At 38.2% G+C, this 17,704-nt stretch overlaps 1 protein-coding gene across 1 annotated transcript in view; it reads left to right on the top strand.

Moving 5' to 3' along the window:
- RP1 (RP1 axonemal microtubule associated) overlaps positions 1-17,704 on the top strand; it is a 146,249-nt gene that overhangs the window by 65,196 nt on the left and 63,349 nt on the right. The window contains exon 8 of the mRNA XM_057366650.1: positions 9,759-9,846. Within this exon, the coding sequence (XP_057222633.1) occupies positions 9,759-9,846 (88 nt within the window). The remainder of the gene's footprint in view (positions 1-9,758; positions 9,847-17,704) is intronic.

The following is a 17,704-nucleotide window of genomic DNA, read 5'->3' as shown; positions in this document are numbered from 1 at the left end:
TTTTTTTTTTTTTTTTTTTTTTTTTGTTTGTTTTTAATTATACTGCAGAATAGTTACTGACTTCAATAAGAAATTTCAAAAAAATGGGACTGATTAGGATGAACCAAGCCCTGTGATCACTGACATGTACCACAGGACCAAATGCCACTCACAGTGACATATGTGTCATTTACTGGTGCAATAGAAAAATAGTGCAGAAGCCAATTAAATTGTATGAACAATCAATTCASCATCAATAATTCAAATTTGCATTATGCCTGAAAAACCATTCATAGAAATGTACTAACATTCTAAATAGCACACTCTATTTATATATTTGTATATGAAAAATTGAGTCAGTTCTATCAAAGGCTGGGAATATATTTAAAAGAGCACATTTAGTTAGACTGTAATCATTGTATTACTGCATATTTCCTTGTGCTTGCAGGAACATTATCTGTATTAAAATATATGATTCAAGTATGTAAGAAAAAAATACATTTCCAAAAGAATTTGGAAATGTGCCAAGAAAATCAGTTTTACTAATTAGTTATTGATTTTAGGTACATTTAAATTGAACATCAATACAAACTCAGCAAGGAGTCCAAAGGATTTCCTATTTATTTTCTCAAGAACAAGCAAATGAAACACTATCCATTTCCATTTCCCATTTAAAAGCTAATTGCTTACAAGTACTGAACAAACCACATCAAGACACTTCCTCCAGCAGAAGAAACTACATGCTGCTAATTCCTTAATGAAGATTTGATATGATTTATTAATTTGTATTCTGTGCTTTCAGTTAAATSTGTTATCTTCTGGTGATACTAGATTTGCTGAAGTGTAAAAGTAATGTGCTGGAAACTTGAAACAAAACAAACAAATGTAAAGTAAGCAAAGAACACATTGGTCTTTTAATTGCTGTTCTTAAATACTTCATTGCTCAAGTTCCCTCTTAGAAGAAAGGGTAATTTTTTCTTATTCTTTTTCTCCCTTTCCCCAGCTGAAGTTTCCTGTGTCATCAATATGGACCCAAGGCATTGGAACTGATTTTTGATTCCTTGGCTCTGTTTTTTTCTACTATCTCTTGTGAAGATCTGAATTTATTTCCTAAACCTGTTAGCTTTTCTTTACCTTCCTCTCTGAACTTGCTTCTTTTCCATTCAAATTTCTCATCTTAGTAACCCCTCTTAATTTTTCTGACTGTCCCTCAGCCACTTTAAAAAAATGACACAAATCTGATCTCCTACTCCAAGTGTTGATTTCAGCTCTTTCTCAATCTCTCCATCACACCAGTCTCAACTTCCTTCCCTAACTCAGSTTTCTTATCCTTCCAGTGCACGCCTGCCTTTGTCTTCCCTTTTTTTAGTTTTTCCACATTGCCAAAGCTTCTGGATCTGTGTCTCCTTTTTCTTTTCCTATTACATCTTCTCTTCTGCTTTTCCAACCCTGGAGATTTAAAAAACTTCACCTGATCTGTCTTTGAAGTTGTCCCTGAATTCAGCATGCTGTTGAACCAKCTGATCCCTGGAGGTTTGCTCCAACCAGTTTTGTATTTTTTTTTTTCTGTGATTCTTCTATACAGTCTTGCGCTTGTTTTTCCTTTTTCCTGACTATTGCAGATACTTTTAGTTTACCAARTTTTACAAGTATTGGATTGTTTAGTTGTTGATTTTTTGATATAGTTTCATCCCGCAGTCACAATGTGATGCACAAAATAGAAGTTGTTCAACTAAGTGATAGGTTTTGGAAATTAGTAATCATTCCCTGAGCTGGGTAAATCCTAAGTGTCACTCAATATAAATAAAATAGAAGACTTTGAATGCTTTTGAGTTAKCTTAAGAACAGGAGTATTAGTGGAATCAGAGCAGCTGTGCAGCTCAGTGCAGCTCGGCGAGGCAGCCACAGCTGCACGCCCCAGGTCCAGCCGGCAGCGAGGTTCAGCACGCTGAGCGAGCACCCATGGAAAGCACGGACAGGTACCACACATCGAGACAGCTGCACACATCACCCAGACAYGCAGAGCAGCTGCACAAACAGCACCAGCAGCCTCATCCTGCTGCCCTCTCTGGCTGAGCAGGGTGCGTGTCCAGCAGTGGGGCTGTACGTGTGTATGGACATGTGCAAGGTAGATTCCAACAGCTGGGCTGTTGTACTGTGCCTGCTCCGCAGTTATCCCTGGATCCCAGTCTCCCCAGTTGCTGGCAACTGGACTTATGAGCCCCTGAGGCTGCAGCCCTGCTCCAGCYGCAGGCACAGGCCATTTCTGGCAGGTCTTGCCCCTGGAGATACCAATACCTCAGGGTGTCCGTGGCCGCTGAGCGGGACTGCCACGGTTCCTCCATCACTTGGCTGTTGTGTGGTTTTGCACTCAGAGACATGGGCCTCTGACTCCTGGTCCCACTCCCCTCACCRACAGCTTTATTCCCTTTGGTGTCTCCAATTGCTGCCTGCAGGACTCCAAGTCCAGTTGCTGGTACTTAGACTCCCTACTCACTGTGTAGGGAGAGCATATGTGATCTCTATTTTTTAACACCAGTTCCTCCCCAAATCACCTAGATCCATCTATTTCCCTGCCTTTAGTTTCTCTCCTAAAGTCTCAGAAGTCCTCTGCAATCAAAAAATGCTCTTCCCCCTGCCCTAATATTGTGTCTGACACCCTTGGGCATCAAACCCACGTATGATAAATACTCCAAATAGTCTCACAGGTTTGTTTTCATGCCCAGGCTGAGACTCTTGGGGCAGTCCTGCAGGGGTTGGAAGAGGGTTCCCTTTCTCTAAGTCTCCATGGGTACTCACCTGCCCTTGTGCTCCTGTGATGGTGGAGATGGGCGGATGGGCCTGGGAGAATGCAGAGCAGGGTGTTACCTGGGCTGCTCTCTGCTATATTCCTTTGTGAATGTGCAGACCTTTCTCACACATCCTAACGTGGGTTAGGATATCTTCAGACATGGCTGAACTTTTGTTCTAAAGAGGTACCTGATGCAAGAGGTATTGAATTTTCTTACTGCTGTGTTTATGTGAACATAAATGCGAATGAGGATGTAAATGGGTAAATGTGTCCCATTCCTGTCCACATAATCAAGAGAATGACTGTASTGAGATAAAGCACAAATACTGAGAYTGAGGCAGGAAAAATTCCAGCTCCAAAGATTTAGTATTCTTTTCCACTTAGAGAAGTGTGCAAGCAAAAAAAGAAAAATTAGAATGAAGCCACTGACTGAAATAGTGCAAAAGACAGCCAAAGGAAATAGTAATGACACAAGTGTTATCTCTACAAAATTTTTATCTCTGTTTTATGACTCAGCTGGAACCACCAGCTACATAAGCAAATAGTCAAGCCTCTGTTCTTTATTGTAAAATTCATTAGCAGGTGTGTTTTTTCAAAGCTGATCATTTTCTCGCATGTCACGAAGATTATGTATCTTATTAGACTATTGCTGCAAATTGTAATAGTGGAGATTAGATAAAATTTAGTGGAGATTAGAATGAGAACCATAGTTCTAATTGAAGTTGAAGTTCAATTCTCATTGAATCTGATCTTGTTTTTACATTTATGTCTTCTAAATTAATATATGCACAATTTCTGAGGAAGATAGTCCCTCTTAACCACTGTCAGCCATCAAGAATTTGTTCTTAGTCTTAATGCTGCATTAACCTGCATTGTTATCCTTCTATCCATGGCAAAATGCCCAACACTCTCTGTGAAACCAAGGTAGTAAATACCCAGTGATAAAACCAGAGATTCAACCTTGCTGTTTGACAGATTGAGCCAAAATGACCATTTCATTCAAATGGGCATGTCATGTGGTAAAATGGCAGAACCTGGAGCAATTCTGTGYAATACTTGGATGGCCAGCATTAAGGGAGGACTGAATGGAAACAGTTGGGCAATTTTAATGTTGTGTGTCATTTAATATCTCCTCAGGTTTTGTGCTCTTTGGCCACTTGGTTTGTTTACACTGGCAGGCTGGTGGGAGTGGATTTGCTTAGTGAAGCCCTTCGTGCTGAAAACCCACTTAGTTAAGTGTCTGATGTGCTCTTTATGGGAGTTTAGAGGGAAGTTACTTCAGGCTTGCTCTAGTCTGCTCCTACAGACTGCCAGTTCGTGTCAAGATTGTCATCACTGTATTCCCTGACTGTATTATGTGGTGTAGATTTATCCAACAAGAACATAATTCTTTGCTGTAAAACCACTCCATGCTACAAACCAGAAAGAAGGAAGGAGAGCCAGTCAGGGCATTCATCRCTGTGGACAAACCAGTGCCATTAGGCACAGACAGCTGTGGGTCTTCAATTCATTTGCTCTTAACTAGAATTCTCAAAACACAGCTGTATTTTTCTTTTAGTAGAATTACTTTGAAAAGAGCTGACAATGGGACAGTGGTTTGTACTAAGTCAGCAGAAAGAGACCAATATTTCTGCCATGTAAACTTTCATTTTAATATTCCCAACAATAAATTCCTCTTTAATTCTATTAGGTTTGTTTTCCTATCCCAAAACATATAAAAATATTAACTTAATYTTTAATACAAAATAACCCAAGGAGTTTGTTTAATGTTTATATTTTCCTAAGGCAAGTGTCATAAATMACTGAATTCCGTATCTTATTTCTTCAAAAGGAATTAATAATTACATACTGTGCCTGCAAACTAGGACCAAACTGTCTCTTATCATAGGTGAATGATCAGGAATATATCAACTTTCTATATTGTAAACCTTGATTCAGGTGCCCAGAATAGAAAATCCAGAGAAATGGTTTCTCTAACTCTCATTCTGTTGCCCTTGGTATGCCCTTAGGTTACCTTTTCTTCATAACCAAGGAAACTTCCTTTCTGTCTCTCTTTTGTCCAAGGTAKTTAATTTCTTATGTTATCAATAGATGCCAGAAGCTGGAGGTGGGATTTAAAAACCACCTGAAGCCTCATGATAGTATCTCCAGAGATAGCATTTTTATAGACCGAGTGACTAGAAATTTGGTACTGGTACACTTGACTGCTCAGTGACTCCTACAGTATTTTTTGTATATTTGGTTCTGTCATTTTTTAGCACAGTTATTATACTGCTTCAAAGTCTGCCTTTCAGAAACTCCCCACCTCCATCTGAAAACATTTTACTTCCCTTTTTTCATCTGTTTCATCCATACATCCATGTTGCCTATTTTTGTGTTTGGTTTATAGAGCTTATCTGAAGTTACCCTGTAAGCAATTTGAAGATTTCAATCACTTACTTTCTGAAAGGTCATTTTCTTTTTTACTGAATGCTAGCTGAGATTTTTTTCCCTGCTATTCTGCATTAATTAATCCTCTTATATCCTTTATCAAAGTGACTGTGTTTTCCAAGACATTTTTTCTATTACTTTGATGTGCTCCACACTGGACAGGTGCCTAGATGTGAGTCTAACAGGTCCCACACCATGTTGAAACACTTTTTCCTGACTTCTGTTGAGTGGCTGGTTTTATGAAATAATTTTCAACTTTTTTGCCTTTTTCTGTCTATGGATTTGCCTCTCTCCAAGCGTTTTGTCACCCCAGTTTACAGCTTACAGCTGGTATAGTTTCACTGAATCAGAATATAGTAAAATGAAATTATTACTACAGAATAGGGGATCAGGCCATACTGTTCTAATTTTCAGAGTTTTGGGATGGCTTTTTCTTCCTGCAGTGAAGCAAGTCTCCACTGCAGATGGGCCTGCAGCGGGGGCCGTAGGATAAGTTAGTTACTCAAAAGAAATGAACCCACACTCGCAGAGGGTGAACACATTTTCTAGGATCATTTTATTTTACTCTCTACACAACACACTGTGTTTTGTGAACAATATACAGAAAACTACAGGTGGRAAATATCACATATGGTGAGTCTTTTTGTCTCAGCAGTACATTCAAGAGGCAGGGTGGTTCTCCAGATTTGGTTGTATTGTCCCAACAATTGGTGTACCTTGTCTTATCTGTGACAGAGTGGCACCATCCCTSTTGTCCTTAGTTTTAAGCAATCAGTAGCTCAGGGGCCATTTGCACTGGCACATTTTGTAGCTGTTCTGCAACCTAGAGGAACAGCTTTGATAAAATTTTAAAAATTTGCATCCTCTCAGTCTGGTCTGTGCCTAGGTTTCCATTTGCACAGAAAAGGCTTAACATCCACAACYTATGTAGTGAATATTTGTTTGAGTGTGCAAACATTTCACCACAGTGGCCATTTCACCAGGTTCTAATTTKGTGTGTGTGTTTTGGAGAATATTTTCCTTGCTTAATTTTTTGTGTGATTCCTATGAAATGCATTGTAGCRTATACTCAAGTTAAGGGATATAAACATTCCTTTTATGATTCTGTATAATAGTCTATATTGTAGTACCCTGTATTTGTAGAAAAATTTAGAGTGAAAACTTGTCTCTTTTGTTAAGAAGATTCTTTTATAAATAATACAGATTGTGTAGCTTAGATAAATGTCAAAGCTAACATTTTACAGATGGTGAGAGTTGTATAGACACAATGAGCTATGAAAAATATTTTCAATTTTTTTTAAATTTCAAGATGTGCATGTTGTCTACTTCAGACTGATTTATTTAGGCTGGTAGCAAAAGAAAGCTSTATTTAATGATTAGATCATTATCATCTCTCTGGTTACCACAGAGATGCACAGTGCTACAGAGTGAACTGTAATTTATTTATCTGTTAATATTTTTGTATTGTATTATAATTACCTCTAGTTGTCTTCTTGCGTATCCTTCCTGCACTTGTTGGTGTTTTGTTTTTTGMAAACATTTACTGTTAAAGGGTTTCTTTAAAAAAAAGCCTTGAATATGCTTTAAAATTGTGGTTATAGGCATTTAAATTTTTTATTTTCGATCATGGAAATTACTAGTAGGTAATAGAAATACCAGTCTTTGTKTGTAAACAGTCATAACATAAACAGTCTATACCCCTTCCTTTCTTCCCACAGATGTTTTTCATTTTCAAAACTGAGAATGTTAGAGAGTGGAGGAGACTTCATGTCAGTATGTCCTTTTTTTTACTACCTGCAGCATCTAGCTTCATGGGTTGTATAGCACTATTATTAAAATTTCTGGTCACATATTATTATTATAACTTTTAGCTTTTTTGGTGCAAACATGACCTCTCTCTTTCCACTGTCCCTTCATGATCAGTGTGGCTCATTGCTTTGTTGCACATTTTCTGTTGTATTTTGTTGCCACCACCTCTTATCCTCCGCCCTTTGGCCAGCAATGATTGTATTAGCAGCTATGATATAAAATGTAATTTGGATATATCCCTCAATTATGCTAATTATCAGGTCAATTTATCTTTGCTACTTGCTGGTCATATTTAYAATTTGTTTAGCATGATTTTTTAATGTTAAAACCCTTGAAATTAGTTTTTATAAGGCTCTGTCAAACTTTTGAAGAAATCAATTATATGTCACAGGTTGTGTTGGTACATTAAGGCATGGATGTGAGAGCTGCAAAAAATGACTGGAATTATAGCAAATAATAAAATTGGCCAAGGAACATCACTCCTATTTTAAGTCACATTTGTAATAGTGATAAAGTTAGAGACACTGTGCTTTAAGATAATTTTACACAGATTAAGGAAATACCCTAATTTGGTTAAGCGTACAGTTTACCAGTAACGTTTCTCCAATCTTTTAGTACATGTGGGGCTATTTTTCTCCCACAAGTATTTGCAGTAATGTTTTACTACTTGTTTAGCTTCTCCTCTGGGAATYAGAAATAGTGTTTTTCCGTGATGGTGCATGACATGATGTTTCGGTATTATAAACTGACTTGGGATCCAGTGAATAAAAATTTATCAAAATGTCTGATTCTAATAGTTATTTGCTTGTTTAAGGGTAACAGTATTTTAACAAGTTTTTGTAGAATATTATCCAGTTTCAAGCATTTTTAAATGAGATTCTGTTTTTATCTTAGTTGCTTCTTAAAGGGAATAAATGTGTTTGWTAGGACTTCTATCATCTTTCTTCACTCCCAAGAACTGTTAAAATTACACATTAATGAAACAGTAACCTTCTCTGTGATCTACTACATAGCAGCAGAAATGTCTGGCTGTGATTAAAATAGAAACACTGCATGGAAAAATTGCCATTAAAATGTAAACAGGATTTTTTTTTTAAGTCACGATAAGAAAACTGAAATGAAATATAATATCATATGATCACTGCAAATAAATTTTTAAAATAAATTTGCAATAAAATTGGATACTATAAAGATGATTATAGTAGTGTGGTACAGAATAATATTAGTGTGGTACAGAACATGTTAATACAGTAATTTTGAATTACACTCCAGATTTCTTTGAAAATGTATATTTTTTTTGTGTGTAAGACTACTTTAAGCTGCAAGGAGAGGCAATAAAAAGTTGTAAACGTATTTTAACTGAGAACTTTGAAAGTGTTTTCATTCACTAGTGTCAGATGTTGAAACCTTCAAAAGCAAGATGAGTGTTCGTTTGTTATAGGTGTGGGAGCTGTTCATCTGCTTGCCCATCTTCGTATGTGAGGAGAAAATCTAAAACCCCGAGGATCTGTGAATGTTATTCCTCTTTTAAGATGAAATGAAGGTTAACAACCCAGATAATTGTTTTGCACGAATATGGAGGTTGGAAGTGCTTTGGTACCAGTGAAAAGTAGCTTTTATTTCAGATGATGACTACACATAGTTAGGAGGCCTCCAGATAACTTAAAAAGAAAGACTGTGAACCAGGTCCTGAAATCATGAATGGACAATGAGGATTAAGAGAAGAAAACTGATCACTAAGGAACACTTGTTTGATGCTTTGCTGAGCAATGCATAGCAATGCTCAGCATAATGTGAGTTTTTTTGATCTTGGTTGTTTCATATTTTTTGTGAAGAAAATATTTGAAGCTAGAAGTAACAAATTCAARGATAGCTGTTGCTACTTGCAAACTTGAAAATCGGTTCAGTCTTCTGGCAAAATGTTGGTGAGGAAACTTCAGAATCTTGTGCAAGCAGCCAGAATAATCTCAAGTTTCTTCTTCTTCTAGTGTTGGTGTATKTACACAGGTGCTAAACTTGGTGCTGAAACAGATGCCACTGTTTATATCAACCTCCTTGGGATAAGAAGAGATATTGGCAAAAGAAAGCTTCATAGATCTAAKAATAATAATATTAAATTTTGACATGGACAGGTGAAGTAAAAACAGTGCTGTTTCTGGTCAATAAGAGTAAATTATGGATAGAAAACTGTTTCATCAAAAAAAGAAAATATATTTTTATTTGGCTTATTCTACCATTTTCTTATTCAAAATTGTTTGCATAATTGCAATATATGTCTAATTTTTACCGGCTTGATCAACCATTTAATGAGAATTTTAGATATTAGAATTGGGATAGGGTATTCTTGGGTATTTGTATTGCACATATAGATAAAATGGTAACAATAGCATTTTTGTTGTCCTGAACAGATCACTGTGAATTTTAGAATCAAGTTCTAAATCTGGATTCCTAAGTACGTTTTCCAATCTTAGTAAGGCAGATAGGGCTAGAAAATATAGTATGAACACAACCAAATTATTGTTTGAAACTGATCATTGTGTCATTCCAAAGGTACCACGTGCTGCCTCTGTGGAATAATTTTCAAGTGTTATTCACCTTACAAAATTTTAAAGGATCCTTACTGTCTGGCCAGGATCAATATAAAATTATTATATTCATGTTGGGAAAAAAAAATTTAAAAAGTGTTTTTCTCTACTATTAAGGTCAAAACAATAGCTGTTTTTAAGGCCTTTATCATTTTCCTTTTAAGGTTCCACAGATGGATATTTTCCGCATTAAGGCAGTCTCACTGGGAGATTTGGAGAAAGCTCTGATTAGCCATGATGGAATAGTTCCAGGTAGGATTTAATTTCCTAGAGACCAGTCTGTTTTCAAGTCCTTTTTAAACCCAATGCACATTGTTTATATTGCACCCTTCATAGAAAATGTGACAGAAGGYCTTGCAGTGATAAAAAGTCTTCCTGCAGGTTGATCACTGTGATGGGATGATGAAAAACAGTGGTAATGGATAGTAAAAAAAGGGCCATGAGTTTAAAGTCAAATACTGTCATTCCACTCTTTGTTTTCAAGATTACTTGTAAGAAAGCACTATTTATTTGCATATAGAAAACTCTCCAAAGTGAGGCTCATACTKGCTAGACAACCTGTTCGTTAGACAAACAGTAAAAACTGTCCAGGATGGAATTAAAGATATTCAGTAGCTAATTTGCTACCTGGCAAAATTTGAGTTGCTATAGCAAAATGTCCTTGGAGCCTTGGGCAATTGTAGAAGATTTGATTATATATTTGGTCTGTGCAAATCAATGTGGAGCTGTTCCAGTGAGTGACACTGCATTTAGCTTGTATGTTTTTCAGAAAAAAAAGAATTTGGTGATTAATTTTGGGTACAGGCCCCTGAAAAAGTGTACATCTCTGGGATGATGTAAATGAAGAAAAAGCTAGCATTTAAAAGAACCAAATATGTAAATACTGCAAATAAGTTTGCATATTAATATCTATGCAGAAGCTAAATGAAGGGTTTTTAAAGCAGTTCAGGGCCACACTGATAACAGATTTAAAAAGCCCTTTTACCCTACTCTGTTCTGAAATGGTCCCCAGCAACACCCCTCTTTCTGACTGTCTGTACTGCCCAAAGGCTCTGAGCAGGCTTGTGACTATTACAGAAATAGCTGTAATAGTGCAGCCTTGGAATGGTGTGTAATCTTGTTTCCTGTGTCTGCAGTTCCACAGAATCTGCTGCCTTCAGCAATGTGGGTGATTGTACACCTGAGAATTTCGCATCACAGTAACCCAAGAGATAACACAGARGGTGCTGTGGTGGAGCCCACCTCCCCTCCATTCCCCACAGCACCATGCCGTGCTCTCTTCCCTCATCTCTCCTTTAACAGCATGGATCAGCAGGATTGGCATTACAGATCTGTAACCACTTCAGCTGTCTCAAGCTGTTCTTTGACATTGGAGTTCAAATCTGTGGGTTTGAAGGACTGTCTGAACAAGCCAATGGATTGAACTCTATTTGTAATAAAATGTATGTTTTGGTAATTCTGGAAGTTGTTCATTGTACTCAGCACAGGCAGATCTCACATATTTCTTTTGAACTGTATCTAAAACTAGCTAMATATAAGCCTGGCCTGAGGTGACTGAGGTGTTGAGAGCTGCAAAAGGATGGTGACTGGAGAGAGACCACCAAAAGACTCAACATTTTGGGGGTTGAGAAGGAGGAAGGAGGGTTCCTTTAGAGGTGGAGTATCCCTGTTTCTCATCACTTGCCTGAGTGACCGGGCAGGAAGGTCTTTAGCCTTGACTTGGAGTCTAGATCATAGAACATATTTTTTCTTTGGGGGTCCTAAGCTGCAGGGCACAGACCTACTCCCAAAGCCACTGTGAATGAGGAAAATAAAGAAATTTTGTSCTAGAGAACAGGATTTTCTCCATGCTCTGCCTGGGGATGCCCTTTCTGGTCTTCCAGCCTCAGATGCAGCCAGGGAGGCAAAGCATAAGAGTAAATAGGATGATTGTTTGCTTTGACCAAAACATCCCTCATTTTGCTCCAATATGCTGATAGGGCTAAACCTCATAAGCAATATAACAGGTTGTGAGTGGTGCAGGCACACTGAGAACAAGATATTTGAGAAGGACATTGCAGGACAATGAGACCAATCACAGGGATGGTCATTGGAAGAGATTTAAAAGATCAGCATGGATGTGCCAAAGGTTACTGCARTGAGGGAGGAGATGAATTCAGTAGCCCAGCAGAAGCCTGACTGCACAGYTCCATGTCTGCTGGTCTCATGGCAGCCAGGCTGAGTGTGTGCTCCCAGCAGACATGCACACAAACACATTATAAAACACATAAATGTGTGCACATGGCTGGCCATGCAGATCAGCACAGACAGGAGCTCAGCATGGACACAAACTGTACAAGTGGCCTTACCCTGTTGCCCTCTCCAGCTGATTGGAACAACAGCCCATCACTGTCAAATAGAAAAAGAATGTACAGTATGGATGTATAAGGCCTCCAGTATCTGGCCTTAGGCAGTCAGTCTGGTTGCTGGCCCTGGATCCTTGGATCACCAGTTTTGCCAGTTTCTGGGAGGGACCAAGACATACAAAGCCCCTCCAAGGCTGGAGCCCCACTCCATTTGCACACGAGAGCATTAGTTTTAAAGATTCGTTAATTAATATTTTTATATATGCAATAAGGAGTTCACTCACAAAGGACCACAATTTCCATCTTTCACACAAATCTTGATTTGGCATAAACAAATTTGTSCCAGCATCCTTGTGCCTTATTACAGGGAATCAAAAGATGTAGGCTGGGATGTAAATGGTGTTGACAGTTCAGAGATGTATGCATGTATTTGTCTCCAAGGTAAAAAACCCACCCCTCTTAAAATTAAAACAGGGTAAGGCAGAGAAGAATTACATCTCCTATGACAGACCAAAAATAATATAGCTTTCATACTGTTAATAGATCTTATTTATTTAGATGAAATCTGTCTTAATATGATCTGTGTTTCTGCTAGGAAAAGATAATCTGGGCTTTTTTTCTTAAAATTTATTAAAAGAAAAAAAAGATTTCACATGATAAGCTTTTGTCATTTCAACACAGGCAGTGGATGGTTCCTGGATAAGATTATCATCAAACATAAAGAACAAGAGGAAGCTCAGGAGGTTGTATTTCCTTGTAATAGGTATGTTGTTCATGGAGAAAAGGAATTTGTTGCCTGCCAACTACATAATGAAAAAATTTTAGGACAGATATGTACAAAAAAACCTAGATGTTTGAGCAATGCCCCAGAGTTTTTCAGCATACAAGGGGTACAAAATTTTACAGCTGAAGACAAGGAAAAAGGTTCCTGTATTGGCATAGGRAGGAGTTTCCTTCCTATGCAGAGAGGAAAATATTTCTGCCTAATGCAGAGAARTCCCAAACCAAATGTTGCATTTGAGAAAAGGTGCACTGATCTTTTTTTTCAATCAAAATTATACAGGGAACACATGAAATTAAAYAATCTTCCAGTTCTCAATCTTTCAAGAAGCACTGTGTATAAAGATCTGAAAAGACATAGTTGTCGTGGTGGGAACACGATGGGATGTGGGCTGCAGCGCTGCCATGGATGTCTATAAACACTTCAGCAGGGAGAGGCAAGGAAGGAGAGGTGGTATGGTAGCCCTGTATTTTAGGGCATTTTTTGATTGTCTAGAACTTGATATTTGCAATGATAGAGTCGGGTGCTTATGGGTAAGAATCGGGAAAGCCAACAATGCAAGTATTGTGGTAGAAGGGTCTAGGTCTGTTACACACCGGCCAGCCAGGAGGAAGAGGCAGAAGAAATGTTCTTTGAGCAGCTGGAAGAAGCCTCACAATCACCAGCCATTGCTCTCATGACGGACTTTTGTCTGCTGTGAGTACAATCCAGCAGAGAAGAAGCAGAGTAAGAGGTTCCTGGGGCCCATGGAAGGGAACCCCATGAAAGAGCTGGTGAGGTTGCCAGGTAGGGGAGATACCTGCTGGATGAGGGAAAAGGTGAGCCACTTAATGCCTTCATTGCCTCAGTCTTTAACAGTAATGCCAGTTCTCCTGGCAGCCAGCCCCCTGAGCTGGAAGAAARGGGTGGGGAGCAGAATGAATCCCCCACAATCCAAGGGGAAATAATCAGCAACCTGCTGCAGCTCTTAGACATGTACAAGTAAGTCTGTTGGGCTGGATGTGATCCACACAAGGCTACCGAGGGACATAGTTTGGGTCACAACAACCCCATGCAATGCTACAGACTTGGAGCAGAGTGGCTGGAAAGCTGCCTGGTGGAAAAGGAGCTGGGAACGTTGGTCAACAGCAGCTGAACACAAGCCAGTGTGTGCCCAGGTGGCCAAGAAGGCCAGTGGCAACCTGGCCTGGATCAGCCATAGTGTGGCCAGCAGGACCAGGGCAGTGATTGTCCCCCTGTACTTGGCACTGGCGAGGCCTCAAATCTGTGTTCACTTATTGTCAAAAATTATTTTCTGCTTTTAGAAACTGTTATTGATCTTCTCTTTCTTAGGACAGAATGAGGAGATGGGGCCCCACAGTTAATCAAGTTGTTTATTGTAACAAGAGTTGAGATMCAGTGGAGTTTAGACTTCATGCATAGGAGATTTATTCATATAGTTTTGATACATACAAGAAGTGAAATGTTATGAATTCTTRGGTTTGAACAAATACAACATCATCATGGAGTGAATAGAATAGAAGCTGATAGTGAGCACGTATTTATTTAGTTTTTAAATAARTGAAGTTGTTGAAGGTTGGGATGTATTTGAACGAGTGTTCAACTGAAGGAGTGTGAATGTATGTTTGCAGTGAAATGACTGCCAACAATAAGTATTTTGTTAAAGAAAATTTGTTATAGCACTACAGTATATACTTAATSCCTAGTTATTGCTGAAGAACCTTTCCAKATAAGACCATAACTTAAGAAAAAAAAAATAATAAAGCTAGCTCACAATTATTTTTCCTATTCRTATTTCAGAGGCTGGCATTTCAATGAAGGCATTCCGTAAAGGTAAGAGTTGTTTTCCAGCCATTGTTTTCTACACCATAGTTTTTTGCTGTTTGAATTTAAATCAGTATTGTGACAAATATGTGAGCAAGTGACCTCATTTGTATRTGTTTTGTCTTGTATATCAGCTGYGAGAGAAAATGACAAATTGGCTGGCAATAGTCTGMAGAAAGGACTAGACCTTTATAAKCAACTGAGAAAAACAGAAAYMATTTCTGSTTTTCTTCCTATTTCTACTATTCTGTCCTGAAATCAACCAGGAATTCCTCTGAGAAGAGATTCAAGTATTGTTTTGTTTACCCCAATGTCACTGTCATTTAATACTTGGGGACAGGTCCCCTAGCAAACATCAGCAAGTTGAAAAATGTGTTGTGAAATGTTAGTGAAAACATTTTCAGGTCAAAATTCCAAAGTAGCCAGAAATAATGCAGGCTTAAACTCCAGATCCTCCACTAAAGCTAAATGTAGTATATGCATTCAATTGGATAAACCTACTTAAATTAATAAAAGACATTAATAAAAACCTCCCCGCCCAGCTTTCTATTTTTATATCYACAAAGATAGTCTCATCCCTGTAATGCACTAGTTCCTCCCAARTGTTTAAAATTTGAGATAGCATCTCTGTGTTTCTTCCTAACCAGAAAAGAGAAACAGACTGACACAGGWACTTTTTAATAAACATTTAACTGTAAATGGCAATTTTGTGCAACTGTGTCTGAGAATTTCATGGGAGCAACTAAACTAAAAAAAAGTAATGCTTACATTTGTCTCTTAAAACAGTGACTCGCCTTCCATAGGGTGCATCCTAGTCTCTCAATCTAATACTAATTTCAGTGAAAATTGAATAATTTCCATTGGATCAAACAGTTTAGCCAACAGCTTTAAAATTCCACAAAAGTATAACTCTGACAATACTACACTGATGAAGCTGGGTAAGTAAAGACTTTCTCACAGAGAAAGTTGATTTTCACGAGTGGCTTGGAATTGGATTCTGCAAAGTGCACACTTCCGAGATGCAACCATAATATCTATTTCACCTTATGTTCAGAAAATAGATTATATTTTACTACCAATTCAAAATTTTTTCCAGTAGAGCTTCATTCTTCATTATGTTATAGTRAGCAGGCACAGATGCACAGGCTGCTCAGAGTCTGTGAGTGTCAAAAGTGATCAGACTCAATATGTGAATTAGGAGGAGAAAGGAGTGGCTTATTCTTAACCAGCTTTTGAAATGTCACACTGCCAAGGAGGACCCAGAGACCATTAAGATCAGAACTCCTGAAAAAAAAAAAGGCATTATAAAAGAGAAGGATATTTTTAGGAAGTTATCGGTCAATTAGCYATGTAACAGCTTAGCTTGAGCAGCTCTTCAGCCATCTTTGTTTTACCCACGGGCTCATTTTGGTGAAGAACAGAAACAGGTTAGAGATTGAACTTTTATGCCTTATGTGAAAAAGATGATGATCAGGACTGATTTTTCACAGTTTAATTTGTGTTGTCATTTGAGTGATCTCACAGACCTTGCATGAWTGAACTTTAGAGGAGGGTAACAATCACAAGAGGTTTGGAAAAATATCTTGTACTCAGYGTTGTGTCAATCYATCATGACTCAGTACYAMTGTAAGAGAACATTCCAGGGATGMAGTGCCTTGGAAGAAAAAATAATTTCCCTAGATTCTCCTAGCACCTGTAGAGGTGAAGATTTTACATGGTAGAGCAGTGATAAGCACTGTTCRTAGTGGAGTTAAAATGTTACATGTAACATGTTTACTGAGTCAGAGGCAAGYGGAAGTTCTGATGTTAGGGAGCCAATGTTTTAGGCACTTATGTGGTCATTTTCTGTTTGAGCATTCTGCAAAAGGACTTCAAGGAAAGTCATAAAAAACTGATTGGCATTATTCAGTGTTTGCTGATTTTCAGGATAAGATCAGTGTGCTTAGGGCAGGTCTAAAGCTTGGGTTAAAGAACAAAATACTTTATAAGTCAGTCTGAAGATCATAAATCTCATTCACTTTGGTTGAGGCTAATAACTTGTTCAACCACCTAGCCAAAGAGGAAACTTTTGAAAGTCATCATTGCTGGTTACTTGAGGGCTCTTTGTCCTTTTTCAGGCAGTCTGGCATCATGCCAGCTTTAATGAAACAGAAATCCCAGATCACTGTGGCTGCTGCTGCTGGCTATGGATTCTGCCAAAATGCAGTCTGCCCATATCAAGTTTTCTCAGAAACCTTTTTACATTTGTACATCACAGAGAGGCTCTGGCAAATCAGGCATAGGAATAGATTTATTTGTGTGCCTCTGGCTCCTCCTTGTACATTTGATGCAAGATAAATAGAGAAAGTGTATTGCCTGGGTAGAGGAGGCAGACAGGCGCTCTCAGCTCTCAAATGAAGTTGATTTGAGGSAGAATGGGACTTCACATCACTATCTAAGAGTTTTCTATATGGGAGGGATATTTTCCTACTTTTTCCTTCTGTTTTCTCTATTTATTTTCCTTTTCAGCCTCAAAATAGATGAAGTATAGTAATAGAATGCAGAAAGGAACTTTCTTTCAGTGCAGGGAGACAAGACACAGTGTGTTCCAATGATGGCCTCACTGCAGTCAGCTAAAAGGAGCTGGGTTCCYGAAATGTGATTTCTGTAGGGTGTCCTGGGCTTTTGTGGGTGGTAAATAAAGTATGGTTCAGTAACAGAGTTCAGTTAATAAAATTTCTGGGCTGGCTCTTCTTGTGTGTACAAGGTTTTGGTATTAAGGCATATAGGAAATTCATATGAACAGAGAAAATATTCAGTAAATTTTGCCATGACTAATTTTGTTTTGGAATTATTCCCTACCTTGAAAATACTTGCTAATGGACTAAGACTGATCACAGAATTTCCAGATTTTAAATGGAATGGGCTTGCTTCTAAAAAGCAACAACAGTGTTTCCATAGTGAGATAGTGGTGGAAATCCCTAAGATAAAGATTAAGCAGACTGACTGCTCTGCCTCAAGGCAACACAAATTTCTACAATCTCCAGGAAAAAAAGCAACCTACTCCTACGTCTAGCAAAGTGTGAATGTCATTCTAGCTCTTGCGACCGAAAAACACTAGAGTGAAAAGAAAAACCCCAAAATAGTGTATTGTAAGAACAGTTTTGGCAATCCTCTAAAA

This window comes from Malurus melanocephalus, unplaced genomic scaffold, assembly GCF_030028575.1.
Source record: "Malurus melanocephalus ecotype Western Australia unplaced genomic scaffold, MMel_1.1 scaffold_69, whole genome shotgun sequence".
Classification (NCBI taxonomy): domain Eukaryota; kingdom Metazoa; phylum Chordata; class Aves; order Passeriformes; family Maluridae; genus Malurus; species Malurus melanocephalus.
The sequence above is the reverse complement of the archived record's forward strand: the minus strand, read 5'-3'. Positions and strand labels throughout refer to the sequence as shown.